The sequence below is a fragment of the Rousettus aegyptiacus genome, unplaced genomic scaffold (genome assembly GCF_014176215.1).
Source record: "Rousettus aegyptiacus isolate mRouAeg1 unplaced genomic scaffold, mRouAeg1.p scaffold_m13_p_11, whole genome shotgun sequence".
NCBI classification, from domain to species: Eukaryota; Metazoa; Chordata; class Mammalia; order Chiroptera; family Pteropodidae; genus Rousettus; species Rousettus aegyptiacus.
Window position 1 is genome coordinate 45,594,875 of NW_023416286.1, and position 22,084 is coordinate 45,616,958.

Sequence of the window (22,084 nt, forward strand, 5' to 3'; positions counted from 1 at the left end):
CAATAGCTTACATTTCTGTTACAGACCTAAGAATACGATTATACACACAATATGTATAAATGCAATTGCTTTTTTAATTAGTTAAGAGGAAAAAAATGAAGTTATACTGTCTTTTATAATTACCTTTACTGGCAGTCTTGGCTTTTTTGATTCGAATTACTGTAAAATGTCACTTGCTTTTAGCTTCCTCTAGTATTTATTTTAAGGTGAGTCGGCTAGTAATTCACCTTAAAATAAGTGCTAAGATTGCCTCAGTTTTTGTTTATCTGAGAATATTTTTACTTCACCTTTATTTTTGTAGAATTGTATATTTCTCCCTTTAATTCTGTCAATTTTGCTTCATATGTTTTGATGGTCTGTTATAAGCTGCATAAATGTTTATAATTGTTATATCTTATGCTGTTTTGAAACTTTTAATACTATAAAATGTTCTCTCTTGTAAACTTTTTTTGATTTAAAACCTATATCCTCTGACGTTAGTTGTAGCCACCTCTGCTCTCTTTTGGTTACTATCTGCATGGAATATCTTTTTCCATCCTTTCACTTTTAATCTATTTGTGTCTTTGGATCTAAAGTGAGTCTGTTAGAAACAGCATATGGTTAGATCATGTTTTTTAAATCCAGTCTGCCAATCTCTGTCTTTCGATTGGAGAGTTATTCCATTTACATATAAAGTAATTATTCATAAGGAGGTACTTCTGTCATTTAGCTATTTAATTACAATTTTTGTAGCATTTTTGCCCATTTCCTGCACTATCGTTTTCTCTCGTTTCATTGTTTTTTTGTTTTACAGTAAAATATCTTAATTCCCTTATTTCCGGTTGCGTATATTCTATAATCATTTTCTTTGTGGTTACCATGAAGATTAAATTTTGCATCCTAAAGTTATAACACTCTAATTTGCCTTCATGCTGCTTCAAGTTAGGATTTCCTTTGATTTCACCCTGCAGGACTCCCTTTACCATTTCTTGCAGGTCCGTGGTAACAAATTCCATCAGCTTTTATCTGGGAATGTCATATTCTCTCTCTTGTGAATACGCAGTTTCGCCAGAGACCGGATTCTTGGTTTATAGCATTTTTATTTTAGCACTTGGAATCCATCAGCCCACTGCCTTTTGGCCTCCAAAGTTTCACGTGACAAACCTGATTTCATTCCTTAGAAGGTGCAGCCTTAGGCATGTACAGTCACCTGGGGTGACAGAGGTTTTAATAGGCCTTTGATCGTGCCCCTTATCTCTCTGTTAAACTATCTGCCTTTACTAGTGTCACACTCAGATATTAGCTCCAATTGTCAGTTGATTGCTGTTTTTGATAATGTCCTGGAGCATAAATTGCTCTGCAGTCTGATTCAATCACATTTGGACCTTTTTGGAGAGGTAGTTTTTGAGGTTAGTCTTTGAGGTTTGTTATGACCTCAGGAAGGCTCTTCTTGTCTCATAAATTAGCTAGCTAGCCTACAGTTAATTCAGCTTGTTGCTCTAGTGGCGCTATCGGCCTCCTCTTGATTGCTTACCACTAAATTCTCCATTGAGCACCCTTAGGCTTGACCTTCCCCCGCACTCTTCCACATAAAAATCAGTTCCTTTGGGAAGAACTTCAGAGCTCTTGGTTCTTATGGGCTGCCTCTTCCCTGGGAAAAAAATCTGAATTACTGCTCTGGAGCTGAGAGAGGGGACTGTGGTCTCTAGGACCAATATGCCAGCTTTATGAGCAGAGTTGTTAGTTGGAAGTCTCTGGTCTTCTTGGGTTGGCTTGCATGGCATGGAAACTTTGCCTTATAAGAAAGCTAGAGAGAGAAGTGACCAGGGGCCCAGTATTCTTGGCCTGCCGTACCTGGGGTAGAACGCCCGTCCTAGGAATGGGAGCTGGGTGGAGAAAGGGAGTCCTGACCTCTTGGCTGCTCTTTCCTGGAATTTAGCATTTGCAACAGAAAGCTAGAGGGGCCTGAGAAATATTGGAAGGCTGTTCCTCTCTGGGAGATACCACAGTCCTTGATTGAGGATTGAGAAGAGAGAGCATTATCTTCTCGGCCATATCCACCCAGAGTGGAGTTTCTGTAGCACTGAGCTGTGTGTGTGGTGTGTTGTTGGTATGTGTGTATGTGGGGGCTGGGGGGAGAGGTGTAGAAAGAGAATGGGTTGTGATACAAATGCCACAGCCTCTGAATGTTCTTAAATTTAGGTTTTCCTGGATGTTTCATTCGTTGTAGGTCCTTACGACAATATGAAGAGATTTTAAGTGTTTATTTTTCATGGTTATGGCAGTTTATGGTGGGGAGCATGTTGGACCTTATGTGGCCATTCCACAAGTCATTTATTTATTGTTAATACTGTAGTTTGTTTCACCAAAAATAATTTAAAACAATGAAAGTTTATTCATATCCCTTGAGATATTTAAAAAAATGAAATTTTGATAATCTCAAAACCAAAAATAACATGAATTTAGAAAATAAAAATTCTCAATAGATTTTTAGATTTTAAAAAGTATTTATCATTCAGAAAAGGATCTCAGTAAAATAAACCACATCCAAGGTAGAAAAAATACCAAGACATAGAATTACGGGACTATTACTTCAAGCAAACTTTTCTGCTAAAGTACAATAATTGTAATTGCTTTTGTGCTTGTCTGTAAATCACTGTCTGCTCTTTGCTGTTTTCCTTTCACATCAAGAATTGCATTTTAATACACGACTATATGAAACCATAATGCCCAGAAACATTGGTTACCATCAGACAAGAGCAACAATGCTCTTCACTCTTTGGTTATCCATTTCGCTTCTCAACATTAGGAAGAGTAATAACCAAGCAGGCAAATCTGTTCATTTTTTCTCCTTTAAATGCTCTTCATGGCTGGCTATCTTTTAAAAATTCTGCAACACAAATGGAATTTCTTTTTCACATATCACATGGACTTTAAATACACTATTTTATGTCACTTACTACTGATTTGATAAAAGCCATAGCTATTGGGTATGTGTGTATAATTTTTTTGATAACTACAGATGATCAGAGAATATTAATTTAACCTAAAAAAAATCATATCAAGTGCAACTTTCATTTGTCTTCACCATTATTATTTTACTACTAAGAAAGGGATTACACAAATTATAGTTGAAAGAAAATGATCTCCTTATGTACTTGGATTTCCAAGTAAAAAGTTTTGCTAATAACTTTAAACACCATTGTTTCTTAACTGCGATGACAGAAATATTTTTAGCACACATAACAGGTATACAATTAGTAAACATTTAAATTATTTTACAAAAATTTAAAACTTCTTTAATATAGAATTTGACAGTTCAAACTATGCAGCAGTTCAAAGTGAAGTGTATGTTTGCATTATAAACAAGTATAAAAAGAGTGGTGACTAATTCTATTCTAATCCAGAAACTCACTTTAAAGAATCTAAGCAGAATAATTACTTAAATGTAAATGGCAAACAGAGATAGATGACCACTTGTCAGGGATATTTTACAATGAAATTTCTTCAGGGTTTGGAGGTTGGGCTAGTGTTCAATGATTTCTAAGTCCCTTCTAAATCTAAAATGCTATAATTCTAAAGTTTTCCAACAGTTCTATTAAGAAAGTTATTTTTTCTCACCTTTGCCAGATTGTCACACATAGGTGGAAATTTTAGTATGTTACTATATGCGCTTAAAATAAATGTCGTCTTTCAGAATATGCTGTTCACATAAGTCTTCTCCCCATTTGTTCCAGATTGAGACTTTGTCCCTGTTTGTTTCAGATTGAGTTTCACTATGCTTGAACAGGACCTACTTTAGCCTGCTCTCCTTTTCTTGGCAATGTCATAATACAACAGACAAAATGAACTTTACAAACATGCAACAAATGTTATATTTCAAATTCAGATGTAACTGTACCTCAAACTTCCTATATTAAGATAAATTATTTAAATGCAAACAGTTGTACATGTTGCTTGCTCGGCTCTCTCCAAATAGGGATGTTTGTCTTGTTATGAAAAGGAAATAGCTTCAGGTTAAATAATGCAAAGATGCTAAATAATTATGATCACTTTTACAATTCAATGTTGGATTCTTGGTTCTGGAAACACATACACACATGCACACAGGTTTTCTTTTATGTAGATGACAATTTAGATCAAAAATATGTACTTTGGAAAATATTCACTCACATATATGTACTTTGGAAAATATTCACTCACATATCTTCCAGGAATTATTAGAGATGAAATTTAGAAAACTACTTGGAGACTTTGTGACTTCTAAAGTGACAAGATCCATAAATAACTGGAAAAAGTTCTCTGATTCACTGCAGTTAGTTCTAAATGTTATCAGACTATACAATTTCAAGTAATCTTCTAATCATAACTTTCTATTTTCAAAATACTGGTTCATCAAAAATCAAATCTCTATGAATCAAGGTACTATCCACTGGCAGCATGGCAATGAATTACACTGAAAACCAGCTTTACAAGACATTTTTGAACATCATTGTTTCATATCTTTAATATTGCCTTAAAAAGTCTGTTACTCTTTAGGTATCTCAGTGTACTCTGAAATATAATTATAGTTGGAACAATTATTCTAAATCTAAGCAGATAAACCCTGTGGTAGTATTTGTTTACTCAGAACATATTTGATTTCAAATATATGTAAAATTTATCACAAAGTCAGGATACAATTCACAGTTTAAACAGAAACCTCAATGTTTAAATCTCAATATTCAGGAAAATAAATCCTACATATTAGGTTGCTTTTGAATACAGATTATTCATTTCAGTAAATAGAATATGATTTCTAACTTGTGTTAAAAGAAACCATTCTTTATGAGAAGCCTTGACCAATATCAATTAGTCAAAGTCAATAATACCATATCACAGTACAAATCAAACTCTACTGACACAACCTATTTGTTAGAGATTTGGATGCAAATATAACTGCATTTGGGGAACTGATGTCCCTTACTTAGCTCGGGGGTAATAAGAGAAAAAGAGATACCATATATTGGGTCCCTATTTTTATTACTTCATTGATAACACCTAATTTGTTTATTAAGGAGTGTTTCTTCCACTGGAGATACAGTTATAATTTTATAACGCTAGACAGTGCAGAAAAAAAGAGGGACCCACTTTTTAAAAATCCATTCTTTATGAAGTTATTTAACCATTTTAATTAGGTATGGAATGACTCTTCATTTTCTGGCTGTGAAGACAGCCAATCTTTTTTTTTTTTAAGTATTAACTTGCCAATTTATCTTTGACAAGTGATTAAGAAAGATAAATCTTCTGATTTTAAAAATGTGTGAATAAGATTATATATATTCTGAAAAGTTATGTCCCATGATATAACTCATGCCTCTGATTTAAAATATAAGTTCTCTCAATAAACTGCATTAATTTTAAATTTTAAACTTAAGTCATCCTTACTGTACTGTTCTCATTCTTTCCTTTATTTCTACATTATTTCTATAAATACTCAAAAAACAAAAATCTCCAATCTTGAAACCAACTTACATTGGAACTCTGAAGTTAATTTATAACTTTTAAAATACTTTGTTAAAATGTAAAATCCTTGAAATTACAAACAAAAAACAATTTTACAGTATATATCTAATTTATTCTTTAAAAAAATATTCTGAATTGTTTTTATACAAGTAATCAAGTATTATTTTTTCAAATGAAACTCCTTTATAGGCTAGAAGAGGGTGTGTGGTATTGCCCCATTAAAAACTAATACAAATTTAATTGTTTTATGCTGGTACTTCAACTATTTCAAAGTAGTCATTTGGGAGAATCACATAACCTCTCTCTGATATGTCGTCTTTCTCTTTCTGGAAGTGTACAACCTCTTTTAATTTTTCGAGCTGACGTTCTTGTCTTCTGCATCGTTGCTGTGCAGTCTTGAGCTTCTTTCTGAGTTTTTCTACTTGTTGTTCTAGCTGATGAATTCTTTTTCTCTGGTGCATTGTATCCTCCACAGTGTAGTTGTGATCACAGAAAACTGAAAGATTATCAGGGGTCTGAAGAGGAGGCATTAGTAATCCAATAGCAGCATCAACCTGGGAAATGGGAGGTGTTAAAGGAGCTGGGGGAAGCTGTTCTTGTGGCTCCAACAGATCTTCCTTCTAAAACAATAATGCAGAGTATGTTTGAATTTAGTAACTAGACATAACAGTTTAAAAGAATTTATCTGTGGAATTTAATATTAAACTTTTTTTTTTTTTTAATGAATCCTTCGTAAAGAAACATTCCAAAATGAGAAAATAGTTTGCTTTAATTATACTTTTCTACCTGAAGAAGAAATGGGATGCAAGAAAGAGACAGAACACTTAACAAAATTTAAATACTAAGCACTTAAAACTGATGGGTAAAACACTTTGAAACTGAACTGTCACTGATAAAAACTAAACCTGATCAACATACAAGTAGGTGTATACGTGATCTTAAAGTAAATTACAAAGCTTCCTTGAGTTTCTTAGTGTGAGGATATTTAATTTTAATAAACTGTATTTTGTATTTTTTAAAAGTATATCACTATTTACAGTGGTTATTTACAAGTGACAGGTTCCAGGTAATGTTTATTTTCTAACACTACTCTGAATTTTCCAAATTTTCTACAATGAACACATTAATTTTATGAATAGAAAACCCAATATTTTAAAACACATATTACCTTGTCATGTAGTTCAGTGCAAAGGAATATTGTGGGTACAGCATTCTCTTTCAGTAACTTGTTGTTGCACTCCCTCTTAAAGCAGTCTGGAGTAAAGTGTTCTGAACAAATACTGCTGTACTTGGTGGGCTTAAAGTTTTTTCTTCTGACAGCTTCCTCCCATTTTTTACAAAGACTGGGTCGAGTAAGAGGAAACCTAAGAAGACGACATAGTTCAGTTCTCTGATCTGACCTTATTTTAAAAAAAGCCACGTTTAAACTTTCCTGTTTAGGAAAGAACTATCTTACATTGGTATTAACAAACTAAGAAATATTTGATTAAAACACTAGTTCTGCCTTTTTTGACAGTTTTCAATTGTGCCTTTATTCACCTTAGTTCATTAAAACTGTATTTGTTTTAGACTCTATAAAGTAAACGCCCACTAATGTGGGATATAAGTCACCCCTCCTAATGTGGTAGTTTTGTTTTTTAAAAAGTAGTATATCTTATAGAAATCTTGTTGATCATATAGTAGTCATAAAATGTACCGTTTAATGATGTATACGATTTAAACAAGACAAGCTGATTAAGACTTTAACATAAGGTAAAAATATATATGTTTAGTTGGCCATGCTGATAAGAGTAGGTGATGAAAGGTTGACGGTAGAGGAGCCCTTATGCAGTAATATTGTTTTTCCCTCATTCGTTACAGTAAATAACTTTCAAAAGCAGATACAGGTATTCCATACACATCTATATACACAAGGGCAAATCATGTAGCTCTCCTATCTATCTCATTTATTATTATTTAACTTTTTATAGCAAAGACACTAAATTTCAAGTAAAATACATATTACAGGGCAAATTTGTATTAATTTTTTTTACCAGTGATTTTCTGTGCACTGTAAAACAAAATTGGATGTGTATATGCAATTTTGAGAAAAAGAAGCTTCTAGTGTTCTTAGAATTGTCTGACAAATATGAATTAATCAAATTATAGTTAAATCATAATGATAAATAAATTATTTATTTTATGTCTTAATCTACTGGAATTTGTCCATTGGGCCCGGATAAAGAGAAGTAGGAAGATTTTAAATTTATTGTGATTTTACTTTTCCTGGTCAAGGATTTAGTAAATGGTGGTGGGGAGGAGGAGTTGGAAAGAAGCCAAAGAAGGATGTTTCCACTCTATGTTCCAGTTTCTCTCCCATATGAGGTATGCGGAAGCCTGACTTTGCTGTTACCATGAAGCTCTAACTAATCTTTATGACGGTCCGTTTTCTTTGTGCAGCATAGCTCTTCCCTCTGCCACCATGAAGAAACTGGGGAAAGAAGCACTTCTAGGGGATCTCTCCTAGAAATGGCCTCTAGAAGTACAAACAATGGTAGCAAACACTGGTAAAGGTCAGCATCTAGGGCCTTCTGACGCAAAGACTACAGTGCTCTGGTTGTTTGTGAGGTTCTATGCCCCCCGCCCAACTTTGTTCTTTTAGAAAAGGGATGAGTGTTGAAAGGAAGCCCTTCCTTCAATTAATTGTTTAACAGCCAGCAGAAACTCATATTTCTGATGTGGACTGTCATCTGTAACTAGTTTCCAGTGCCAGTGAAGAGTTTTCCATATTTTTAGGTTGCCTCGGCTGTGTCATTAGAAATGAGGAGGTGGGGAGCTGAATGCACGGGATTGTGTCGCCAGGGCCGGACCTATTCCTACACTTTGAAAGTACTGGAGACGTCAATTCATCAGCTCTCAGAAATTCCAATACCTCAAGAGCTGGATCCTGGAAGTGTTAAATGTTCTATTCCCTTCTCAGAAGGGAGAAACATCATCACTCTCAAAAGTCTCTCTACGCTCTAAACACTCTTATTTCTGTATGGTCCCTCTTTTATTACATCAAACACATAAAGATGCATCCGCGTCCACTGTTAAACATAATGACTTCAACCAAAAAAACTGAAGAAATATTTAAAATCTGCTCTTGTAATTATTTAACTATGAATAATTCATCTAATGTACCACTGGTTCTAATTTCCATCATTATTGGCAGTATGGAATTCTTGCAGATTTTAATATAAGTGTAATAAAATTTGTAAATACTATAGAATTTGGCTGAATGAAAATGCCATCATGTCATCAAGTCATTTCCATTTGCAGTTTTCAAGAGAACATTTTTGCTCTAGGACTTTTAAGTGCAGCGCCTTCTGGACAAAATAGTCCTGAAGACTGTGGGGCAATTTCTTCTCTAAGCGCTTCCTCTGTACACCCAGACATTTACTATAGCACCCAGCTCTCGTCGACCTTTATTATAGACTTGATCAGGGCTGTATTACTTTTGTCCATGTTATTATTGTGTGCTGAAAACATAAACAGAAGCCCAGTTTCTGTTTTGCTTCCCTTCTTGTGAATAACCTTCATATCTATCTAAACTCAAGCGAGAGTCCTACCGAACTAATACCGGGAGTATTAGTAGCTATTGGAGTCTAATACTAATTCAGTCATTTATTTGTGCGTGGCTTCAGACAAAAAAGTTTACATCTATAACGTACTATATTTAAACATTACTGTTTTTCTCTATGATAAGCAACAGCTTTGTCCTAGGCTCAAGTATTCATCCTGGCAGTACCAGAACCTGTGTAAAACTGAAAAGGCCCTTAAAAGTTGGTTTCTAGAAGTTGGGTCAAAAACATCCTGCCTGAAATCCTGGTGCAAAGTCAGTCATTAATGATGCTGGACTCCCATCCACAGCAAGGGCGAAAAAGAGTGATTCCTTTTTAAAGGTCTCTGTTTCTATTTCAAATTTAAGGGTTATTACCACCTGGCTTCTCTATGACCCAGTGGTGAAATCCAGATTTCTCTCGGCCTGGAGACCTCACGACCTGCGGGGCCTCCTGGCACTGCCCGCGCGGGCCGCGAACCCGCCAACCTCAGGCGGCGAGAGTACCTCGCGCGGGAGACCGGAACCCTGAGCGCGAGAAACGGTCGCCGCGGCGACGCGCGCCGAGAACGCGCAGCCGGGAAAGACAGGGCGCGGACTTCGACCACAGGCTGACACGCCTACCCCTCCCTAGCCGGGAGTAGACCCGGAGGAGCTGCGGCCGCACCCCGCCCCTGCCTCCGCCCCTCATGTTAGGTCTCGCGCGGACGCGCGCCTGGCTCCGCCCCCCAAGCCTAACGGGCCGCGCGCCCCCAGCCCGAGCTGGGGCCGGCCCCGCGAGGCGCGGAGGGTACTTACTTGTGGAAAGAGACGGGCTTATCCTTATCGTATCGGTTCTTGCAGCCGTAAGCGGAACAGGACTGCACCATCCTTCTGATCCTCGGTCGCTTCACTTCTGCCGTCCAGCAGGCAGGTGAAGCTATCAATGTTGCTGCGCTCGGCTTTGACACCCTCGCTTCTTCTGTACCTTTGGCCAACAGTTACAGTGATGATAGTCTCCCTCGGGAGTGACTAATGTGCCCGTTTTGTTGTTTGCATTAGCAGAAGGACCACAGCCATCTGCCATCTCCCATCTCCAAGATGGCGGAGGCAGCTTCAACCTCACCTCTCGCGAGGAGTTCGTCTTGCCGTCTCTGATTAGCCCTGAGGTCAGAGGTAACGGTCCCTGGGAAGCAGGCCATTGGCTGACGCCCGGCGTGTCGCGAGATGGCTTGAGCGTTGCGGAAGTGAGCGGGGCTCCCAAGCTTCCGGAAGTTTACCTTGGAACTGGCGCTGGGAAAGCGGAGTTTGAATCCAGGCCCCGGCTGTGCCGCCTGTGGTTTCCTTGAATTAATTTATCAGTGGTGGTTTAGAGTGGAGAGCAATACGGTCTGTTGAGTCTGCTGTCCTACGGGAGGAAGATGTAAAGCTGATGTCGTTGCGTAATTGTGCCCACTTCTTTAAAAGAGCAGCTAGTCGTATATGATTTGTGAAAATGTTGATGGAAACAACCCAAATGCCTATTATTAGGTGAATGAATAAATTTAGTATAGTCATACAGTGGAATGCTACACAGCGATCAAAATAAAAACACACAATATGGGTGATTCTTGCAAATATTGAGTAAATCAGACAAAATAGACTACATGATTCTATTTTTTTGTAGAGAAATAAAAAAAGTAGGTAAAACTAGTCTTAAGAGGTTACTTTTGGGAGAGAGGCAGTGAAGGGGGGCTTAATGGGATGGTGGTACTATCTTTACTGAAGTGATGGTTAAACTGTTCAGTTTATGATAATCTGATCTTTATAAAATTATGCACTTTAATAAAACAACTTATTAAACAGGACAATATATGCGAAACTGCCCTTTTTGAGAGAATGAGAGATGTTTATATACTCATTTGATATCTTAATTTGACAGTAACCATCAAAAATGAATGTATGCCTTAGCTTTATATGACCATTTAAGGGAAAGACAATAAATAGGGATAAACTGAAGGTTAGTTAGAAGTTTGATGTTTTTCAGTCTTAAAGGGCCAAGAGCAAATTATTTATTAATATAACACTTTTTAAGGAAAAAATAAAATTTAACCCTTAACATATAAGAGTTTTGTTACAATTATTTTAGAAGGATAAACTTAGTCTTCTTGTTTGATAAACTGAAGAAAAATAAATCACTTGTTTTGACATAATAGGGGCTAAAGATGTGTTTAAACTCACTGATTTCTAACAGTTTAGATTTTAATTTCTACCCAGCTTCGCTTTTTCTATAAACAACTTTTATTTTAAAAACTACCCTAGTATTCATTCTCTCTGGGCCTCATTGTCTTTATCTGTGGAGTAAGACTAGGGTTAAATGAAGAATTCTTAATTAGGAATCCATGAATGGCCAGGTCATGGATCTGCAGAAAATAAATCAAAATTATACATACATGTGTATATATACATTTTTCTGGGGAGCTATCCATAGCTGTCATCTGATTTCCACAGAGAAGACAAAACACTAGCCAACCTGTAAGGACCCTTACAGCTCTGATATTGTAGGATTAGTGAAACAAAATTAATTTTCATTTAGATATAAATTTTCTCTTAAGACTGATTAGAAGGGTGAATGTTCTGAGCTGGGTATCAGGTATTTTTAAAGTTTTAAATTTTGTTTTTAAACATTAAAATCTAAAGTGTAGATGTCAGTGAGTTTAAAACATCTTTAGCCCTTAGCCCTCTCCTACATTATATATTACAATCCTATCAAAAGGCCTACAGCTAAATACCACTAATCTGAAAAAGAATAAAGCAAACATGCTCAATGTCTTCTAATGGTGTTTCTTCTTATGCACCAACCAATATAGGACATGGGAGAAGTCAGAGGTTGCATTTGGATGAAGATGACAGTGACTGATAACACCTCAAATTTGCTTGCATTCTAGAACTCAGTGCTTAAAACAAATATTAATGCCACAAAAATGGTCTGGTTCTGACAGAACAACATAAGCTTAGTGATTGTCTTGATCTCTCTGATTGTCAGCAGCCCTTAAAGCCTACTGGCCTGGTCCTTGGAGGCAAGTCTTAGGGCCTTCAAACTTTGCCATTTCCTATTTTGATTCAGTCCCAGCTTTATGGGTTGCTGTTTAGCAAAACAGAAGAGTCTAGAGAAGGGAGAGTGTGTTGATACAAATATAAGGACATAGACTCAGAAAAGAACATTTCAGTTATCAAATATATACTCAAAAGGAATAAAGGTGGGGAATGAGGGTGCAGGCCTAATCTCTAATTCTGATTTCACCCTTCTTGGTCAGAATTAATATAGATTGCCCAGCTTAAATAATTTTCCACCAAAACAAAAACATTTACACTTTCTAAATTTAAAAATAAGCAAAATTAGTTAGAAATGTGATGAGATACTAGATGTCCATTAGTGAAAAAGAAAGTCTCACTACAACCATTATATTGAATGCTATTTCAGGAGTTCTGAATTTTAAAGGAAACAACATCAAAGAAACAGGAAAATGACACCTAGTCTTTTTAATGTTAGATATGTTGCTTTTATTCAAAACAATACTGCTTGACAAACTAAATCATGAAGTTTGAACAAAACCGTCAATCTTCTACAACAGCTCTGTGAGGTAGGTTATCTCCACTGCTACAGGGACCAACACAGTCCTTTTTTCCCTTGTTGATTTCAAAGGCTGAGAATTGGAGTAGCTGAAACCACTGTTCTAGTGGGCAGTTAGAACAATTGTTTCCTCCCTCTTGTTCCCCTTAAGCCTGCCCAAGTTACCATCTGCTCCTGGGGTTGGACCATCTGTTTTTATAATGTTGTTTACAGAACTCCAAATTCTTGCTTTGATTTGTATGATCTCACTCTGAATCATAGAAGTATTGCTGTGTTTAAAATATCGATTGACTATTTGCTTACCTACTTATTTACATACTTTCAGATCCCTTCTACATTATCAGTGATCAATAAAGACAAGCAGGTCTAAAATTCTGAGATGTCAGTACGTTCCCTTTTAAGTTTAATACGACTTCAGATCATAGTGTGTTTATATGTTACAAAAGTTGGTACAATACACCTCTACCAGGAAAGTCTTAGAAGGAATTCCAAATATTACAATAAAATTATTATAACTGGAAATGTGACACTTGAAGCAAAATGCATGCACAGAAAATGAAATTCTTTCAAAATTAACATTGCTATATGGCCCCACACCAAATCTGTAATTGGTAGGAAATGCATTTCTAGTCTAGTGTAACAAACTCCTACTCATAAATTTTTTAAGTTGCTAACTGCAGCTGAAATGTTGGTGAAGTATGCCACCCTATAGAACTTTGATTTAAAAGTGGAGAATTAGGGATCATGAAGTCTTGATATGTCATCTTTCTAGACCTTTCCTATTAGGAGCACCCAAGCTATTCTATAATGTGTTTTAAAAGACCTGTTTCTCTCCTGCTTCCCCTCTCTGTAGTAACCTTCACATCTATCTGAACCCATGCAGGAGTCCTACTGAGAGTCTAATACCAGTTCAGGCACTTATTAGTGCGTGGGTTCATACAAAAAGACTTTCGTCTGTAACACTGCTTTGTTTATAAAAAGGAAGACAATGCCTTGCCTTCTTCACATAACTCTCTTAGGCTAAAATGAAAAGTATGCAAGAAATTTCTTTAATTATAATGTGCTATATTTAAGCATTATTGTTTTTCTCTAAGACAAGCAACAGTTTTGTCCTCAGCCTAAATTAGAAAACACTATTACTGCTATGTTACTTAGCATCTCATTAGTTGATGACTAATCTGATTAACTTGGGAGACGGTGACAGATTTGTTCTTTTTCTCCCTATCTATACATAGTGAGGCTCACTAATACATGAATGGAAAGTGTGATATCAGTGATTGCAGGTGACAGAGCTAATACCCTGGGCATAAATGACCATCCTGCTGTCTAGTTTGCTAATAAGAAATGCCAGCTGAGGGAGTTAGGATTTCGTAATACTTGCAGTTTTGATTCTTCTCAAACAAAACTGCAGAAGAGACCATTAGATACTTCTGCTGTAGCCATTAAAAAACCAAGCTAACTTTCCTATTGAATCACCTCAGACAACATTTGCTTATTCGGCATAAGATCTGATGAATCTGGACTACATGCTGCTATCTAGGGACAGTATGACAAAAGTTTACTGATAAGAGAAAACTAACCAAATCTGGCTATTTTTTGCTCTAGCTCACCAGTAATTTCTCCTGTCAAATTTAAAGTGTTCCTAGTATCCTCCTAAGGTCTTTGATGCTCCAGCCATGAAGAATCACTCTTATCAGAAATGCATCAAGCTGCTAATGTATTTGCAGTATCACCCAGGTTTCAGAAAAAAATGTCCTTTACAAGTTACTTTCATATACTGTTCCTATAAAAGGACCAAATTCTTGTTTAAATGTCATAACTGAGATCACAAGTGTGCTGACTAGAGGTAAATGTCTAACATCTTATTAAGTCTTCCATCGATTAAGAAGTAGTCCGTAACCAGAATGTGAAATCAAATTATAAAGTCAACTTTTTTCTTTCACTTTCAGCTGGTAACAAAGAACTATATCAGAATGGAAAAGCAGAACTGTTCCAAATGCATAAAACTTAGCTATACTAAAGGAAACTCATTTTCCCCAATATTGCACAATGTTTTATTATAAAAAAAATTTAAATGAATCTAATAGCAATATATTATTATATAGGTACCTACTGAGAAGGATAAGTTGGAAAACATGTACATTTAACAATATCATACTATACATCCAATTAATCTAAGTAATTTAGGGGAAAAGAAAAAGATGAATATATCCCTTTTTATATAATTCCATGTTTTTTCCAGAGACTTTATGGACAGCACAATCAAGATACAGTTGTAAATTATTATAATTCTAACCTTAAAATTAGAACCTGCAACACGTAAAAATTCCAGTCATATATATTGCTAGGTATTCACCAAATGATAATCAACTATTTTTCATACAGTGGTTTTAAGTTTGTAACATATTATTCAAATGCTTTCTACTGCCATGGGTTCTTTTATTTGATTTTACACATTAAGTCAAATATTTTAGTAAACTCTTTTTTTCACCTGTTTAGTCTCTGTGTTACCACTTCTCGATACATGATAGAGATGTAGATAAGCAACAAAAAGATGACAAAGAAATCATCTAAAAAGCCTAGAATTCCAAACAAGGCTTCAGGTACAAAATCTAGAGGTGATATAAGATAGAAAAAAGCTCCCATTAAACAAAGTATTATCCTGATACGGAACATCCAGAAAAGGCCCCCAACTGAAAACATTTCCCTGAATGCATGTCTCAGTAAAGTGGGTAGATCCATGATTCTTTCCATAATCTGGTAGGGGGAAGAACAGATATTAAGATTTGGCATCTAAGTGTCAGACTTCAAATATAATTTTCTTATAACATGCAGACAGTTAATATGAATTGAGTTTCCCATACTGATTGAACACGATATTTTAGCTACGTATTTTATTTTTAAATAGTTCTTTGATTACTAGGTTCTTGTAAAATAGGTCTTATTGCAGATAATTGAAAAGCAACTAAAATAACAACAAACTTAAAATACAGGATATAATAATATAAAACTCAAGTTATCTCTAATTTGAGTTAGAAAAATAAACTAAATGAAGAACCTAGTGTATAGGATTAGAGTCTGAGGCTTATGCTCAAGTCTCAGCTTTAAAGTCACAGATCAAGGTTTGAATTCACAGTCACTTAGCCAGGTGACCTTGGAGAAAGTTGTTTAACCTATTAGAGATAAGTCAACAACTAACTGAGTATTTATGTACCATGAGGACTTTTAAGAACTAAAAGAGATACTGTATATAAAAGACCTTTATAAATTGCTGGGCAATATGTAAGTAGTATACATTAATGACACATTAACTTCAACAGTCTAAGAATAGCGATGAAACTGATTCCTTTTTAGGATGTTTATTCTGCTTAGCTTGAGTTTAAGCAGCTTACTAACTGCCATAAAGATTTTTTAAATGCTAGCCTCTACCTTTCTGAAAATGATTAAATTACTGAATGTTTACAGCAACACATCAAGCTCTAGGTATTTACATAAGTGAGCATAATTTTCATAGCTAAAATCGAACAAATTACATAAATTTTTAAAAACTGAAGATTGTGGAGAAATTGGAATCCTCATACACTGCTGGTGGGAATGTAGACCCCTTTTGGAAACAGTTTGGCAGTTCCTCAAAATGTTAAATGTTGTGTTATCATAATACCCAGCAATTCCACAATGAAGCATATACCCAAGAGGAATTAAAAATTGGTACACAAAAATTGGTACACAATTGTTAATGGCAAAAAGTGGAAATAATAGTCAAAAAGTGAAAACAATTGAAATGTCCATCAACTGATGAATGGATAAACAAAATGTGATATATTATTTGGCCATAAAAGGCAATGAAGTACAAGCATAGGGAATACAGTCAATGATATTGTAATAATTATGTATGGGTGTCAGATGGGTATTAAACTTACTAGGGTGATGACTTTATAAGTTATATAAGTATCTAATTACTATGTTGCACACCTGAAACTAATATAATATTGTATGCCAACTGTAACTAAAAAATAAAAATCAAAAAGAAAAGCAGTGAAGTACTGTGATATGCTACAACATGGATGAACCTTGAAAACATGCTAAGCAAAATAAACCAGAGACAAAAGGCCATATATTGTATGATCCCATTCAAATGAAATGATGAAATATCCAGAATAGCCAACTCTATAGAGACAGAAAGTAGATTAGTGGCTGCCAAGAACTAGGGAGAATGCGAAGGGACTGCTAAAGCTTTGGGGAAGATGAAAATATTCTAGAATCTAATTATAATTAGAATTGTTTACTTTATAAACATACTATAAATCATTGAATTGTATACTGTAAACAGATGCACTTATGGCGTGTAAATTAGATCTACATAAAGCTGTTAAAAAAAAGATAATATCAATATATATTTGTCTGACCTTAAGGAAGTCAGTTTATTCTCTGAGTGCCAACTTCTCATTTTTTCTGTGTTGTAGTTAGTTGACTACATGATCTATAAAGGCCTATGTAGTAATGATCTACCATGACTTCTCAACATAACTTCTTTTATTATCCCATTTCTCGGGTTGGTAGATGTGAAAGAAACTGACCAGAAGAAGTAAATCACTTGCTGTGGTCATTCCGCTGCTTATGGTTCAGCTATTTTTAATAATCTGTAAATATCATGAATCCAACTCTAGGTATGTATTTGTTTAACAAGTGTCAAATAAATTGAGAGAGAGAGGGAGACAAAGATGGGAAGAATTTTGAGCAAGTGATGAGCGCAAAAGTTTTAAAAACTCCACCAGATAAAATCTTGTAACTCCTTTTGGAAAACTGGTCACAGAAGAAAAAAATGGTCTTTTTAGGATCACTTCCTATGCTAATTTTCTGTTCTCCATGGAAGAAACTAATATTTAAAGTAAAATAGCTACAGAGCTTTTACAAGGTGCTTGGTAAAGTAAATATTCTAATGAGTCTAAGGCCATGCCATCCTGAACAAGCCTGATCTCATTTGATCTTGGAAGCTAAGCAGGGTTAACTAAGCAGGGTCGGGCCTGGTTAGTACTTGGATGGGAGATCACCTAGGAAGACCAGGTGCTGTAGGCATAAAAAAAAAAAAAAAAAAGGATTGTAAGCTGACAAGGTCTTTGCAATCTATGAGGTCAACCAAGGGTTGCCTCGCCTAAAAAAAAGATAATAAAATATTCTAACAACCAGCCAGTATGTCTTTTGAATACTTTTCTGTCCTTTATCAGAACACATATGGTATCATTTATACAAAATCTGTAATAATTAGAAAAGAAGTATGAAATAGGTTATTAAGAAATGTTTGTATGTTAATTATAGTCTTATTACATAACTTCGAATGAGGTAAAATATCAAAGAGCTAAATGTCTTGCTGGATCAAAAATAGCAGAAGAGGCTCCCAGATAACTGTGGAGGACAACAATGATTTGATTAAGTTTTTCCTGTTGCTTAAACACCTAAAAAATTTACCCATTATCTACAACAGATGAAATGTATGCTTTTAAATGTACACAACATCACAGAATAAGGACTATCAGCAAGGGGGTACAAGAGCACACAGTTGCTTAATACTGAAGCATTTCAATAGCTTACATTCTTAGCTGGGAGTAGTATCAATTCTTATCTTAAGGATAATTTATTACTTTATTCAAAAAATATTAAGGGCCTACTATCCCAGATACTGAATTTAGCAATGAGAATATAGTAGTGACTAAAGAAACAGTCTTTGCTCTCATGATGCTTTTAGTTTACTGAGAGAAAGACAATGAACAAGATTTGAGTACTGTTTGTGACAAATGCTATGAAGGAAATGTAGAGGGCAATACTAAAGGACACTTTAGTTGTCACGGAAAGCCTCTCTGATGAAGGTCTATTTAAGAACTACCTAAAGGATGAGAAGTCAGGCATGGGAAGAGCAGAGGGACAAACATTCCAGAGGCAGGGGCACATGTGAAGGCATGAAAGACCTGAAGCATATTCTGAGCTGAAAGGAGGCCACTATAGCTGAAGTATGGTGAGGGAAGGAGAGAGGGACCAGGTCATGCACAGAAAGGAGTTGGAACATTATTCCAAAAAATTGCAAGTTTTAAAACACAAGAGTATCATGGCCTTACTGGTGTCTTCAAAATATTACTCAAACTGCTGTACAGAGAAAAACGTGAAAGTGAAGAGGCCACAGCAGTTGCCTAAGTGAGTGATGATGGTGACTTCAACTACTATGATGGCTACAACATAGGATATTTTTATGAGGTAAAAATGACAGGATCCTCATAAGAGAAAATGAATCAGCTTAGAGGAATGAGGAAGAGGAAGAAATCAAAACTGAATTCAATAAGACTGAGAAAAGAGTTAACTGAGTTCAGCAGGGAATAAGTTTAATAATGTGCATATTAAGTTTGAGTTGCCTAAGGAACATCCAAGTGGAGATGTAAGCTAAGCAGTTGGATATAGTCTAGAGCTCAGGGGAGAGATGTGGCTTTCCATATACTAAATTTGTACTTAGTATATTACGGTGTTTGAAATACATAGTCGTACACACACTTCTAGAATAGATTTTGAGAAAACTAGAACGAGACAGTAAAATGTGAATTTTTAATCTATCATGCCTTTTTCTAGGGGATGGATCAGCTGTAGAATTAATATTCTTTAAAACTAGATTGCTTTTGAATAGCTAAGGTGCTGCACAACAACGACAACAACAAACAAACAAACATTCTAGGGTTCCTTAAGGGAGCATTTCAAACAGGGACCAGGTAGAGTAAAACACAATTATAAAACTCTCTCCAGTTCTCAGTTCTATGTTTCTCATAAAACAAACCCTATTTTGGAACCACATAAGAGTTGATAATTTTACATTTCACTCCAATTTTTCCTATTGCTTTTTTGCTGGTATCTTTTTCACGAAAGATTTTTATAATGCCTTTTTTTTTTTTAAGACAAAAAAAAAAAAACTGTAGTCTTTGGGAAAGCTTTAACTCAGTGAATGACAACAAAGATGAAGGTAAAAACTTTACCCAACACAGATAAACAATGAAATTTTTCATGGTCAAAAAATATTTGTTAGTAAATGTCACTTTTCCAAAGAGAAGTATTATTACACTCTAACTTTACACCTGCTATCACATTACTTACAGATCTGGGCTGCCCTGAGAATCTCCGGTTATAATCATTAATATCTTGATGTAATCGTACAGCATCCTGAGACTGGTCATTTTCACCGAATACTGGTAGCAGTAAAGTTACCTGTATATTATAGAAAAAAATTGTTACACTTTCCTGCAGCATTAATTTTTTTCATTTTGTGTTATCCAATAAAATGAGAAAAGCTTCTGAATTTATATTTCATCGTTTCTTTAAGTTACTGTTGCGTTACAATAAAATCCAACGCAAAACATAATTTGAACTCCTATAAAATATTTTCCAATCCAAGCCAGGGAAAAAGTCAGTAGTTCTCTGGGCTAACAGATATTTGAAGATACCAGAATAATAAGAAAATATTCAGGAACAAAGTGACGTAAAAATATTTACCTATCATGTTGAAAGAGAAAAATAAGGGATTTCTTTTTTGATTAAAATCATGATTCCTTATCCTTACTGGTATTTGGAATGTCTTTGAATGCTACCAACCATATTACAGCGATGCATTTATTGCAGGGACCAGCTCTCAATCACCTATCCCTCCTATAATCAAAAAAGGTAATTCTTGATACTGTTATATAACATAATACATTTAACCCTTTTTCCTCTATGTTAAAGGTAAGGATACACAAATGTCCCAAGACCACACTTGGGTAAACTGAAAATGATAGTACCATGAAAAACCCCTACAGAACTGGTCACTGCACAACAGGATAAAAATGGGAAGGAGCAGTGACAGATTTAGGTTTAAACCATCCAGCTGTTGTTTATATCCTCCTGTTCAGCTGTAAAACTAGGGCTTCTCACTGCTCAGATGTTCTTCCAAACAGTTAAACAAAGGAGTGACTAACAGCAGTAGGTAGTAGGAACAGCAGGTACAGTTATCTCTTCATAAATTCATTAATAAAAATGTATTCTTTCAATAACTATTCACTGTGCACTTGCTGTTGGCAAGGCACTGTGTTAAGTGCTTGATACATAAAAAAATTAAGACACGGCCTTACCTGTTGGTAATCACAATCCCTAAGATAGAAGGGGAGGCAGGCTTGTTCAACAGCCTGTTCTAAGGCCTCTAGTAGATATTATAATGATGCTTGAAAGAAAAGACTTCTCCCTGGAGTATCTAGAAAGTTTTAAACTTAAGCTAGCCCTTGAAACACAGTTAGGGCCATTGGTTTGTTAGTGTATGCTTTCAGGGAGAGAAATGGTGTGTTCCAGTCAGAGGCAGCAGCCTATGCATTATTATTTCCAGTAAAACAGGAAGTAGAGAAGGTATCTGCCACTTGTTTTGCCTCCAGGATGAATTACTCTATAGTTAGGAAACCAAAAGCTATCATATCAAAATACCTTTATCTCCACTCTCCTAGCCTCTGGCCAATTTATGGGTGGTCTAATGGGTACCACCTGCTAATTTACATATACCCTATGAAAAGCCACAGGTGGTAGAACTTATTCTTTAATGCAAGGCTTAGGGCCTGGTCTCAGTGTTGCTGGCAGATAGCTAAAGATGATGAGAAGTGGTACTGGCAAATAAATTTCAGAATTGATTATCTTGTGTCACATATAAAATCATCCAGAGAGGCAGTACAAAAAAAAAAATAGATTTTCCCTCTGACCATGTGATAGTCAAATGTGAAAGAGGCAGAATTTGGAAATGTAGAAGAAGAAAAAGCCCCAAACTTCCCCCTCTGTACCAAAAAAGAAGGCAGTGACGGGGGGGGGGGGGGGGGCAGTGGATAGCCAGAACAAAGTTTGAAATATATATGTGTGTATGTGTATATACATTTAATAATATATACCATATAGTTTTATTTATACAAAGTCAAAAATCAGACAAAACTAAACAATAATTTAGGAGTACATGCTAAAGTACTAAAACTATAAAGAAAATCAAAGAAATGCTTATCATAAAATTGAAAAAGTATTTACATCTAGGAGAGGAAGGAGGGGTGGAGATATCACAGGGATCCTGAGGGGGTTCTGGGGCTGTTGGCCAGTTTCTGCTTCTTCATCTGAGTGGTAATTATTGAAGTGTTGCTTTGGGATAATTCAATGAGCTATACCTTCTTTGTTTTGTGTGCTTTTCTGTATACCTGTTATATTTTACAAATAGGTTTTGAAAAATTGTTGACATTTCTATCATTTTTTATTTTTTGATCTCTGTGGTTTTGTGTCTGTATAAAATATCCTTTATTATTATTTTAGTGGGGTTGCAAGAGGGAGCAAAATTGAATTTGACATCTTTACTTGGAAATTATCCTTTTTAGGACTTTATTTTGCACACTAGAAGACTT

General features: G+C 35.4%; 2 protein-coding genes, 1 long non-coding RNA gene and 1 pseudogene across 6 annotated transcripts in view; 2 read left to right on the forward strand and 2 right to left on the reverse strand.

Annotated features, from left to right (window-relative positions):
* Positions 1-3,056: 3,056 nt before the first annotated feature.
* Positions 3,057-10,146, reverse strand: THAP1 (THAP domain containing 1). Its single transcript, XM_016127431.2, has 3 exons — positions 9,863-10,146; positions 6,653-6,848; positions 3,057-6,104 (listed from the first exon to the last, which is right to left on the reverse strand). The coding sequence occupies exons 1-3, from the start codon at positions 9,931-9,933 to the stop codon at positions 5,730-5,732; spliced, it is 642 nt and encodes a 213-aa protein (XP_015982917.1). The 5' UTR covers positions 9,934-10,146; the 3' UTR covers positions 3,057-5,729.
* LOC118609368 lies at positions 9,779-11,850 on the forward strand. Its single transcript, XR_004953366.1, has 2 exons — positions 9,779-9,977; positions 10,109-11,850. It is a non-coding gene; the product is annotated as an uncharacterized LOC118609368 (long non-coding RNA).
* Positions 10,345-22,084, reverse strand: part of RNF170 (ring finger protein 170) — a 29,427-nt gene continuing 17,687 nt past the window's right edge. For 3 of the 4 annotated variants that reach the window (XM_016127429.2, XM_016127426.2, XM_016127430.2), the window contains 2 exons: positions 19,785-19,895; positions 13,029-15,413 (listed from right to left, as the gene is read on the reverse strand). In XM_016127429.2, the coding sequence (XP_015982915.1) occupies positions 15,144-15,413; positions 19,785-19,895 (381 nt within the window). In that variant the 3' untranslated portion in view covers positions 13,029-15,143. Of the gene's footprint in view, positions 10,452-13,028; positions 15,414-19,784; positions 19,896-22,084 lie in introns of those variants that run through there. The other variant, XM_036228753.1, reaches the window with a different exon arrangement.
* On the forward strand, positions 17,600-17,732 carry LOC118609737 (annotated as a pseudogene).